At 34.1% G+C, this 13,466-nt stretch overlaps 1 protein-coding gene across 1 annotated transcript; it reads left to right on the forward strand.

Annotated features, from left to right (window-relative positions):
• The first annotated feature begins 2,702 nt into the window (after positions 1–2,702).
• LOC147537918 (uncharacterized) lies at positions 2,703–12,326 on the forward strand. The gene is made up of 2 exons (XM_086641672.1): positions 2,703–3,986; positions 12,250–12,326. The coding sequence occupies exon 1, from the start codon at positions 2,932–2,934 to the stop codon at positions 3,898–3,900; it is 969 nt and encodes a 322-aa protein (XP_086497798.1). The 5' UTR covers positions 2,703–2,931; the 3' UTR covers positions 3,901–3,986; positions 12,250–12,326.
• The last annotated feature ends 1,140 nt before the right edge of the window (positions 12,327–13,466 follow it).

Here is a 13,466-nt window from a genome sequence, read left to right on the forward strand (position 1 = left end):
AGGATTTAGATTTGATGAAGGAAAATTACTTCCTTCTTCCTCCTCCGCCATTGACTGAATTTTGTTCCTTTTTTCCTGAACTTCTACTTCAATATCATCGATCTTAGTGATAGAAGTAACTTCGGAGAACTGTCTTCTCAATTCAATTTTTGTTTCTACACATGACAAACATTCATCGAGAGGAATAAAACCATACCTGAAAATACTTTTCAATGTATCCCAATCATCAATGATCGATTTTCCTTGATCAATAAGTCTCCATTGCAGGGCATTATATTGTTCATAGATTCTTTCAGACATATGTTGCTCAACAAAAAAAACCTTATCTTCGTCGGGAATGTCTTGATTTCTGAAACAATCTTCCATGTGTTGAATCCAGAAATTTATATGAAATTGACCTTCGAAGAATGGAATTTTAGAAATTTGATGAATTTTTCTTTCATCTTCTCGATCAATATAAAATTGAGTTGTATCTCGAATAGGATCCCAAGATAAACCTGGAAAAAATTTCCAACATTCAAGAGGAGATGTATCCATAGATATTTTTTTTTTTTTGTAAAAAAAATCCAGAATTTTGATGGCTCTGAATACCACTTGATGTAGACGCAGCGGAATTAAAATAAGAACAATAAAATAAACGAAGAACTGTAAAGAAAACGATAAATAAACTAAAACTTGATTAACTTCAATGGTTTTTCTCTTCAATATGAATATCAAAATAGTCTAGACCTCCTTTTATAGGATAATAGACTTTCCTAGATAGACTCAAACTAGGATTCCTAAATATTAAAGATACTTAAAATATTGAAACTCCTAAATAATAGAAATACCAACATAAGGTAATTTCCTAATCCTAAACTAACTAGGACCACTATTGTGGCCGACCGGGACGTGGGCACGCGTGGACGTGGGCCCACGTGTTATGCGCCTGCATCAGTAAGTCTCTTTGTATTTGTAGACGACTAATGAACTCGTGGAGTCTCTGTTAGATCCGAAATACTTGGGGTCGAGGGTGACCCCGAATCCTAAGGGAGACTCACTCGAGCCGTTGATCTACCGCCTAGAGTAGTTGGCCGTGCGATTGGTCCACTTCGCCTTTAGACTCTTCGTAGTCAGAGATGACTTCGAGATATTTGAGGTGCCGTGGGGTCTTCGACTGACCTAGTCAATTGGTATGCTGCAAGATCTTTGGAGTTGAGGCTGAATCGATAACCCGCAGGCTCGGTTGAGGGCGACCAATGGGTTCTTGGATTATGATTACTTTTGATGGGTTATTGTCCGTCTAGATGGACATGCACATGGACTTGGAGCCATTTAGACTTCTAATGGATATTCTACGTTGGAGAGTGTCCAACCAGTAGGCAATTGGGATGGGCTCAACTCATATTTATGAAAAGTAGGTTGGGTCTAGGCTGTGTTTAGGCAAAGTGGGCCTAATACGATTTTTAGCCACTACAGTTATCAGTTCGATGAGAGAAGATAGAAAATTAATATAGACTAAAAACGCCATATATGTCTACCTTAAGATTGTAGTAAAATATTATACTAATTGTTGTGTGCATTACTTTGGGTTCAAACCCCTTTTATAGACTCTACAAAGTGAAATACATTCATGGACATTTACACAAGGAGTTACAAGCATACACGTACATGAACATGACTTTAAGATGTAGATTACATATGACCACATTAGTGTAGATGTTACAATTTATAATTGTGGAAGACAAAACGCTTCAACAACAACGTTTATTAATGGCTCTTAGAAAGAGAAGGATAAGATGATGATAAAGATAAAAAGTGAGAAGACAAAGCAATAGAGACTAAAACAAAAATTAGTGAGGAAAAAGACAAAAGGACAACATTGAAAATTTATAATCTCACTTTTAGTTCCACATCAAGGGACCAATTGGAAGAATAAATAAATACATTTAATAAATTTATAATCTTCACTTTTAGTATCCAAATCAATCTGATCTAAACAGATTTGGGTGGTTTGGGGACCGATCCAACGGTTATCTGGATTGGTTCGAATGCTAAAAAGTCAAAACCGAAGATTTTGGTTTGGTCCATAGATTTGTTTGGCGGATAACCGAAAAACCGAACCAAACCAAACCATTTATTATTTTCTTTTATATATTATATATGTAAGAATATATGAGTGGGCATGATGGATGGTGGATATTCGATTGTTTATTGTTTCTTACTTTTTATCTTCCTCGAGTATTGATAAACTAAGTCGAATTAATCAAGTACATGTAGACTTAGGTGTCGTTTGGCAACACAAAAATAAGTAACTTTTCTACTTATTTAAGTAGAAAAGTGAAAAAAGTCAAGTTTTAACTCGTTCTATGCGTAATTGTAGCAGGTTTTAAAGTCGAAAATTCGAAATTTTGTTCTTAGCAAAATATTAACTTTTGATTTCGTTATGCAACCGAATCAAACCGTTCATGTACAGCTTGGTTCGGGTTGAGATTTACATTAATCGAACCTTTTAGACCGGATTATGGATAGGCTCAAAAAGTCTAATATCCAACCAATGTTCACCCTTACAGTTAGACTAATAACTTGAGTAATCTGCCCAGATTATTAATGGAATGGCATTGGGCCAAAAAAGTAAGAAAATCGCTAGGAGACCAAGAACAAAAAGTAAAGAAAATGGCTATGCAAAAAAAGGAAAAAGAAAAAGCCCGCCGCCTAGTTTCTGGGTGGTCCTACTATCTTTGACCATTCCTTGAGGATTTCAAAGTCCAACAAAGCCTGCCCATTCATCTCGTTGATAAGCCTCCAACTCCAATCATCAATTCTCCCAAAACCTACCCTGCTCCTTAATCAACTATCTCCACCATTTTCCTTTGTATTACCTCTCAAATATCCAAGCTATAACTATATTTAAACTATCTCACCTCTTCCATCTAAATAACAACAAGAATCATGGATGGATATTTGCAGGCAGAGCTCGGTACCAAGGGGTTCTTAGGTATCTACAAAGAAGCTTACAAGGTTACACAATCACAGAAAAGGATACTTTTAAACCTTTATCTTGCCCTCATCCTTCCTCTATCTACCCTTATCTTATCTCAAATGCAAATAAACAACATAATTGTTGACAGGCTCATTTCTAGAAGCAACGGTGAGGAAGCTAACCCCGACTGGATCGCTTTCGGGGTAGTTAACGGAATATATCTCTTCCTCCTTCTTGCCTTGTCCCTCTTCTCGATTTCTGCCATCGTTTACACAGTTGCTTGCATCTATTCTTGTCAAGAAATCACTTACAAGAAAGTCATTGTTGTAATTACCAAGGTTTGGAAGAGACTTATAGTTACTTTCTTGTGCTGCTTTTTTGTGGTGCTTGTATACTCTGGTGTGGCTTTTGGATCATTAGTGGGGTTCTATAGTAGTGTGAATGGATTTGAAGGTCAAGGATCCAGAAAAACTTTGATATTTATCATTTGTATGTCGATTCCTTATGTTATCGGACTAATACACATTAACATCGTGTGGCACCTATCGACTGTAATATCGGTGTTAGAAAAGGATTATGGAATAAAAGCAATGATAAAGAGCATGAAACTAATGAAGGGTAAACTATGGATTAGTGCTGCAGTTTTTACAATGCTTGAAATCACTATAATTGGTATATTAGTTGTCTTTGGTGTTCTAGTGGGTTATGGAGATAATATATTGAACATGGCGGGTAAAGTGTGTTTGGGAATCTTATGCTACTTGGTGCTGCCTATTTTGATTTACTTTTCTCTTGTAGTACAAACCATAACCTATTTTGTATTCAAAGCTTATCATGGAGAGGAGATCGATAAATCTGATTTAGCACAACGTCTACAGGTTTCTTATGTTCAAATGGTCAAGGAAAATGAAGTTGAATCACAGCGAGTACCTGTTTAATTGATTATTTTCTAAATGTATGCATAGAAATAGTTATTTTATTTGTTGGTTTCCTTCTATTTTTTATTTTTGTTGAAAAATATTAGGCTTGGATACCGTTCAGTTTCCTTCTATTTTGGTTTTGTAAAATACTAGGCATAACCCCCGCCCGGTGGGCGGGGGAATGCCCTTTACGCAACTGAACAGTAGATATGATAGTCGGTTGGCTAAATTTTCTATACTTTCCCACATTTTGTATTTCCTCCCTGTTGTTTCAACTTTTCAGATCAGTATTCTCCCCACATGTAGCATTCTAGGAGTATAAGATTTATCTTAAGTTATGGACGCAGCTGAACAGTTAAATGTAAATAACTGTATACTAATTACTAATTGTGTTACTAAAGAGAGATATATACAATGATATTAAAGAATCTTGTCTCATGCACAAGGGAAAGAACAATTCTAACATACGTTCTTGTGGATGAAAAACTAATTTCTGAAACACTTCAAGAACCTTGGCATTAAACATTAAGACAACAAGATAGAGAAAGCATCTACCTTCTTCAATGTTGACAAACACCTTGCACTCTGAGGTCACTAAACATTAACCTGTTTAAAGAACCTCTCGCTACTATAATAATCTAATTAGCAAGGCATTCAACAATGGTTTTGAAGTTTGTAAAAGTGCTTTCTCTAGGTGCAGTTGTGACTTGTGAGGAATATATTGCCTGGTTCATATTCTTCTCAAAAGAGAGATATCACCAGCTAGACATCTTACCACATGCACCAGTGGAACCAGCTCTTGTAGTGTCTTCCCATAGCCCACTGATAGAATCTACGAATGTGTGGAACAAACCAATAAATGTAAATAATTTAGTTTCTTGTTTCAGTAGAAGATGACTGATATCCATTGCATGCTTGGCGACTCGTAAAACCATTGGCTTCCTTCTGTTGCTCATGTCGTGCATCATAAGCGAGTCTCATAACCTGTATGGGGGACATAGGTAGCATGCTTTGATGCATTGACCATGACATAATCAGCTAGAGATATATCACCGACCTAAAAGAGAAACAAAGAAAACATAACGTTAGGATTTACTGAATTCGGATAGAATTTGGAAAAAAAGTACACAAAAGAAAGTAAACCTATTTCTTCGTTCCGAGGACAAACATATCTGACCAGAAATATTCTTACACAATGCTACCAAATAATAATGAAGATGTATGGACCTTTAGACTATACGAAACTGATGTAGCTAGCTTATTGTACTTAAATATTTTTAACTTCTAAACATACACAAATAAACCTAAAAATTAACTTATGACTCATCAGTGCATCATAGCATGTGTTTGACAAAACAATGCCCGAAGATTACTTAACCACGGTTTAAACTAACAAAAAATATGATGAGCTCACAAAATAAATGTCACCTTGTTACAACAGATCATCTTCTTGACGCCAAGGGGATAGCAAAAATGAGCGTGTGTACGGGTCTGTCCATTCTTACTACCAGCCTCAAAGCCTCAAGTGGTGGAGTCAAAGATAAGGGCAGTACACTCCACTAAAGAGGTACCAGCTATCATGTTCTTGATAAAGTTACGACGTCCGAGTGCATCAACGACCGTAGATTAGTACTTGGTGGTCCTAAACTTCCACAAAGTGATGTCGATGGTAAACCACGCTCACGCTCAACCTTGAGATTGTCAAGAACCAAGTTGTACTTGAGTGACCTCTTGATCATCTAAGGAGACTCATTCTGGAACCTTTCGACAATGCAATTGCCAATGCTTCCCAACTTGTAAATCAAGTGACCAGTGGTGGTCGACTTTCCAAAGTTGATGTATCCAATGGTAAGGCCAAACTTGAGTGACCTCTTGATCATCTAAGGAGACTCATTCTTTACTCATGTTTATTTCTTCATATAATCAAATAATATTTCAATAAATCAATGGTAAGGCTAAATAATTATAAAAAAAAAAATTGGCATCTACTAATCAACAAAAACTCTTTAAGTAAGCAAATACCATAACAAAAACTCTCAAAAAAAAGGAAATAGACTTCCGATTCACCAAGATCTTGAAGATTGAACTCATCGATGATATTTGAATAGCGCTTCTTCCTTGACAAAGAAAAATGGAGCTTATTTAAACACCTATATCCTAACAAAAATTGGTAATGTGGAGGGGAGCTTGAAACAACTATCAATTTGTTCTAGATATAATGGAACTCAAGATCGATGTGTAAAAAGATAAAATTAGTTCCTAGTATTACCTCGACTTTTTCCAATTATAACTCATCTTTAAGCTTAATTTTTGGATCGACATTCTCCTCTGTAGACGAAGTTCTATCATTCTCTACAGAAGGTTCATCTTGTGAAGAAGTCTCCGCAGAAGCTGTTTTTTCAGTCTTTGCCTTTTCTTCTTTGTTTTCAGTTTCGTTCTTAGGACTCAGGAGATTTCTCAACTTTCGGCTTTAGTTTGGAGATTTTGTTCACTCTTCTAATCTATATAAATTCAAGTTTAAATTGTCGATAGAAGTGAATGTCATGTACAAGTTTTTAATATTTGAAGAGAATCGTCAACAATACCCTGTTCTTTAAATCAAACATTCGTAAAAATCGTCATATGAGAATGTTGGAGTACTAAATGGAGAAGTCATGTCAAAACATATCGAAACTTGATTTTTAGCAAATTCAAGTATGAAACGATTAAATCTCCAAGCTCTAATCGGTGATTAAAGATTTTCTCATATAACTTAATAATTCGAAAGTGGGCAGAAATTGTTCACCAATTTACATGAAAGAAAACCCAGTTAATATATTTGATCATTTTATGAGAAGAACCACTTACCTTTTCTGTTCGGCTTCCTTCTCTTCCAGCCACTTCTTGAGCTTCTCAGCCTCGCTCAGAACCTGAAAAAACCGAGCCACAATTGTTAATTATAAGATTTAGGTCCATCTTTACTAATATAAATGGCACAATCCCGTATCGAACACTACAATTATCCAAAAAATTCGACATGTATTGAATTACAAAAAGTGTATACATTGTCGATGAATCAAACCTGAAGTTAGGCACAATAGTCTGGTCATAACACATAGCCTAATTAAAATTGAAAACCGGATTTAGAGTGTAAATCTCGGGATTTAACCTTTAAGCATTCAATATTCTCCAAATTCATCATGTTTCACCTGCCATCCAAAAGCAGTATAAGCTTCAATTACATCAAAAAGATGTTTTTTACTCGAGGCATTTGGGTGTTGTTGTCGCTGTCTGAGTTAAACTTGTCACTTACCCAATGTCAAATCTAATTCACCTTCGATAATCCTTCTTCACAGACCCTGAAAAAGAAAATTGGTCTAATAAAAGAGGAAATAAAGGTAAAAAACAAATCAATAAGATTGCAAACAATACAAATAAAACTATTTAAAATTAAACTTACTACTAATTGTCAACTTATCTTCTACTATAAGTACTTTTGGTGGCCAGAAGGAATTAATTAGGAAACTTTTCTGAAGAAGAAAATCCAATTTTACAAAAATTAAAATTTAAAATGCAGGAGAAAAACCTTTAACTGAATTCTGCTTAATAAGATTTCTAAGTAGCATAAGAGGCATCAAGAATATGCAGAAATCAATATTAAAAGAGACAATATGGCAGATCATGGATTGAAATGAATCATTTATCAGTGTAACATTCAGATAGAGTGCATGAGAGTGAAAGAAAAGAAACCCAAGAACATACCAATCAACAATGAAGAGACAAGCAGAGCAAGAGAAGAAGACCATAAACATAACAATTGATGTTTCACTGTTCTTGAAAGATATTGATTGATTATAAATACAAAAAATCAGTTGCTCGGTCAAGAAAAACCTGAACCTGCACAAGATTGACATAATTAAGACAAATTCAACTATAATATACAGAAATAATATTTCACTACTACATATTCAAGATTGTAGTTCATGATCATGTAGACCCTCTATGTTAAGTTGTCTCTTGATCTCTCTCTCTCTTAGTTTACAAAATATATGGAGTACACATAGTTTTTATTATGTAGGTAATAGGACTTCATAAACACTTTAGAAATATAATTGAGATGAGGTTAGATGCTTGATTTCAAGCTAAGAAGGACCTTCCTTTTTTCCCCGTTTTCCTTCAATTGTTTCTCTAGATTTCTAATTCTCTCGCTCATAGTTGAGGATGAAAGTACTCTTCTCTATGTAGTTTTGTATGGATCGTTAAGTAACGAAGACAACCACGAAGAAGAACAAAAATTTTGCAGTTCTTTCTTCAGCTGAAAACAGAGAAAAAATAGAATGTGGCATTGCAGGACAACAGGAGAAGTAATTATAGATGGAGTCAGAGCAACGTTTTAACGTATGGTCACTTAAGAACTGCAAAGGACGACGAATACACATATGGAGTTAGTAAAGCAAAACATATAAAAATATATAATAATCATGATTCATGCCTACTTCACCATATTTGGAGAAATTTATTGTAAGACATGGTTACCTATAGACATGAATCGAAAGTTTATTAATCTTGGGCTTCATAAGCTAAATATAAGAGGCAGCGCTATCACTTTTCTTTTACGGATGAAAAGCTACTTCAAAATTGGTTGTCAGTTACCATAAAATAATCTTTTACAAAAGCGAAGGGATTCACCTAATCCATAAGTGAGAGAAAATAAGTTGGAGGTAACCACAAAATATTACTTGCATAAAAACTTGAAACCAATAGTCATGACCACAAAATATTAGTTAGGCTTCATAAGTTAAATATAAGAGGCAGCGCTATCACTTTTCTTTTTCGGATAAAAAGCTACTTCAAAATTGGTTGTCAGTTACCATAAAATAATCTGTTGCAAAAACGAAGGGATTCACCTAATCCATAAATGAGAGAAAATAAGTTGGAGGTAACCACAAAATTTACTTGCATAAAAACTTGAAACTTGAAACCAATAGTCATGATCTCAATGTCTTGATGGTTCTTCTACATAACGTCCTATATAAAAATATCAACCAACTACTCTTTTCATTTTGTTTCGTGACTAACATGAGGAAATATACTTTAGAGTATAGAAAATATAACGGTGTTCACCATGCAAAGCAGTTGTGCTTCAAAATATTGTTATTTTAAATCAAACATGGTATACGTGATATAGAAATATTATGTCAGACTACATCATGATGCCTTGGCCAAGTTTGTTATTGTACACCAATAAGTTGAAATTGTTAGTAAAAGATATAGAAGAGCTAAGGATATTCAAATTTCTATATGAAGTAAAAAAAAATGAAGTTGTAGCACATGAAGAACCAGGAGATCTGTCCAAACGACACTGTCATTGTCATTCCATTATATCTTTCTCCTTAGATAACTAATAATCTCTATAGTGGAAATTTGTGGTGCCAGTTTAGTAACAACACTTAGCTGCATAAAAATCACTCAATTGCATATTTATCTTTTGAAGCAGGTATCCAAACTTCATAGTGTAATTTAAAAACTTATACCAGTGAATATGAAAAAATAAACACACAATGTCGATAATGAAATCAGTAAAATTAACTCACTGTTTAGCAATTTCACATATCTAAATCTTCAACTACCAACAAACACCCGTATCCAAAGAACCAAAATCGCTTCAAATTCTCTAGTGATCATTTCTTTAATCTTCATATGTTAACAAAACATTATAAGCTACAAGAAATATCGATAAACCTGGAAAAGAAATTAGAAACCAAAGTATTTAATAACAAGCAGAGGTCATGTGCGCATATACACGCTCGTAATGGGCTTAAAGTATTCATAGAGCTAATCTTTCATCTGCTCGTGAAAACACCAAAACTTTTCAGCTTACAAATCAAAATAACATACCACTGAAATTATATCCACCAATTACAGGATTAGTTGTCAACAAAAGTAAAATTCTAACTAATCAACCAGAAATTATTAGATTTTTGCCAAAAATTTGAAAGTAAGATAAAAGTATTTACATTTGACATCCTGATAGGGATTCCAAGTGACAATCATCGAAAGTACCGAAAATCTCAAAATATTTAGACAAAATTAGGTTTATAGATGTGCTTCCATCCAAATCCAAGCAACAACCATGTTTAACTTGCAAAACCCCGCCCCATTTATCTATTTATTTAACAAAGTTCGATTTCTAACCAGTATTTTTATGTTTAACTTGCAGAACCCCTTCCGATTTCTATCTATTTATACAGCTCACAAAAGTTCGATTTCCAACCAGTAGTTTTTTTTTGACACCCATGCATCTAATGCTTCTAATTTTCTTTTTCTATAAATTTTTGGCTATTTCCGAAGTGACATTAGTCCAAAATAATTACCTGATCAAGAAGCAACATCTTCTTGTTCTATCTATCTCGCTTCTGTGAAATCACAGTGAATCTCACCACCTCACTGCATCAAAATACAGAAGAAAAGCAAGAGAAATATACTATGATTTTCCAGAAATGGAACTGAGTATAGGTGACTTACAAGATTGAACTTGATAAGAAACAAAATGACATTAATGTGAATTTGCTAAACCCCAATTCTAACAATCCAACCCAAACCTAATCTTATGAAAGAATACTGATCAGTACTTCAATTCCAAGAAAAACAACCGAATAAAATCAAACATCATACAAATAACAACGTACCTGAATTATCTAAACAACTACTTCAATCAAATTCATTGACCTTCATGAAGATTCGTTAATCGAAGACAATTCATCAGAAACTGATTTTTTTTTTTTAAATAAGAACAGATTTGGTTGACAATCGAAGTGAAGGATATTCATGATGAGATAGTTTCCTAATGTAGATTAAAAAAACGACCTTTAAGTCTGGCCAATGTTTTAGGCAACTGCAAGATATCATATTCAAATCTTTTTCTTTGCTTAGTAATATGAACTCGAGTAAATCTATACTTCTCTCAAAGGGCATCCATACTACAATAGACTGCTAACTTAGAATCACCAAATCATACACAAAACATCAATGAATAATGATACGACATAGACAAACGCAAACAGGAAAAAAGATCAATGTCATTCTAGCATGGTATAATTCTTTAACATCAGTTAACTACACCATGAAGATAGGAAAATTGTCCACTGTCTAGTTTTTAACTCTTGCTCGTTGTTTCTCAATTTACCTTGGGTTTCAATATATTGAAATTTCAGTCACTCAACATCATTATCTCCAAGAGAAAAGTGATATGAAACATGAACTTAGTATACTTTGAAGAAATAAAATTGTACCAGCATATTCTTCACAATTAGCTCATAATCTCCATGCATTTTTTTCATCTATTACATGCTACTACAGTACCAACTAAAAACTTTATTAGATACCTCATCAAACTATTTGAATAACAAATATTTTGATTTTTTTAATTAAATGCTACTACACATTGCCTCTCAGAAAGGATTGATAGAACTGCTTTTGAGATAAATGTCGTTTAATAAGTGGTTAAATGTTGTAAATAATCATTATTTATGAGCAAGAAACCTTCATTAACTTGGTCGAAGCAAAGGATTTTACCTGTATCACATATTTAAATACCCGAATCATTAGACGTGACAAATTAACGTGTGATTTGATTAAGGAAGTACCCAATGGAGGAGAAGAAAACGATTTTGCTTAAGGAAAGTCTTAAATGGAGGATGCAGAAGGAGCTGAATCGATTTTGAGAGGAAGATAAATGGATCTGAGATGATTTGGGGAATCAATCTTCCTCATTTTTCAGGGCCTTTGAAGCATGGGATTAAACGGTAGAAGAAATGATTATAAAATGAAACCCTAGACTTAAGCCCTAAAACAAAGTAAAGAGTTACAAGACATTTTAAAAAGAAATATGATCTACATGAACAATGACATTGGACAACTAAACACTATGAAAAATTCTTACCAAGAAAGAAGAGATAGTAGACCCTACCGTCGTGTGATGACAATACGCGGTGAAGGAAGAACAAAAGCGAAATTGGAGAGAGAAAGAGGGGAAGAGGAACTGTGTAGAGATAATCACTTAATCCAATTGAATAGGGAGAGTTCTCAACAGAAAAAAGAAACTGAATTGGGAGAAGTCCAAAACATGAATTACTCATGGGAGAGGAAAGAACCGTGAAGGATGACGAAGAGGCCAAGGGTTTTGGTTCGACAATACGCGGTCATGATTAAAAGATGAGTAATCATACATCCATTTGAACGACTAAGATTAAAAGAGAAAGGGTTGTCTTTTTAAAATGTCTACGTGGCAATCAAATTATGTCCTACTCAGATTTTGTTTTGTCCTAGTCATATTATTTGTATTAATTGTGTCCTAGTCACAAGGATCTGTTTTGTATAATAGATTAGGCTTGGATACCGTTCAGTTTTATTTAATTTTTTTGTGATTGATTGGTAAATAAGTGGAATTTAATTCTTTGAGTAAAGCGGTAATCTTTCTTCATTTCGTAAATTAATCACACGTTTTGAGAGAAAAATTCACGATTTTTAGCTTAGGTGTTCCAATTTAATGGTTTATGAGATAATAATAACTGTTAGAGAAAGAAATATGCTCTAATTTCATGCTTTTTTACTTATTTTCTATATTATTTTGACCTATATAGAAATTATCCTCAAATAATCAATGTGTTCTTATCCTGGTTTTGTGTTTTTTCAGTTTTTAGGTATGTTTGAGTTCAGGTTGGTCCAATTATTAAGGGAGAAAAATGATCACTTGGGTTCTCCATGGTTGAAGCCATTACAAAAACCAAGCTATTCATTTACTTTTATTTTAACTTTTTTTTTATGATCCATTGATTCATTAGCAAATAAGTGGAATAAGATTTTTCTGCACGAGTAAGATTCTCTCTGGTGCACCATCATAAAGATTGCTTTATTTTCGGTGAGTCTTTTAGAAAAGGGCATGCCTACTCAGACCGCCCAAATGAACTGCCGATTGAACCGCCAGAGAGAGAAACCCATGTTTGTCTCTCCACGTCAGCAAGCACCTGAGAGGAGAGAGAAACATGAGTTTCTCTCCCAGGCGGATCATTTGGCAGTTTAATTGGACGGTCTGAGTAGAGTTATTGTTTAGAAAAGACTTTAGTAGAGTGAATGAAGATAAAAACATGTGACAATAATAATCTTTCTTCATTTTGTAAATTACTCACACGTTGTGAGCAAAAACTTTGTCAGTATTTAGCTGAGATGTTAATAGATTTCTGATATAAACAATTATAATAGTAAACCTTTGAGTGGTTGACTACCAAACCCTTATATTTATATCGAGAGTGTTTACATATTTGATAAATATAAGAGAAATGATAGAGAACAAGAAAATCCAGACGTAATCTATACATACATCCTATGTGGCTTGCCGTGATTCGTTGTCTAGTGAATTAGAATCATCAATAACACGAATCACAACAAGCCACATAGGATGTATGGCTAGAGTATGTCTGAATTTTCTTGTCTCTATCATTTTTCTATAACATGGAAATAATAAGTATTAGCATGAGAAGCGGCTACATATATATGACATAATCAGGAAACTAGAGGACCAAGTTAACCCGTTCCACCCATTTTGT

Source organism: Eschscholzia californica, unplaced genomic scaffold (assembly GCF_041429995.1).
Source record: "Eschscholzia californica isolate CP2 unplaced genomic scaffold, dmEscCali1.0.p SCAF_5, whole genome shotgun sequence".
NCBI lineage: Eukaryota > Viridiplantae > Streptophyta > Magnoliopsida > Ranunculales > Papaveraceae > Eschscholzia > Eschscholzia californica.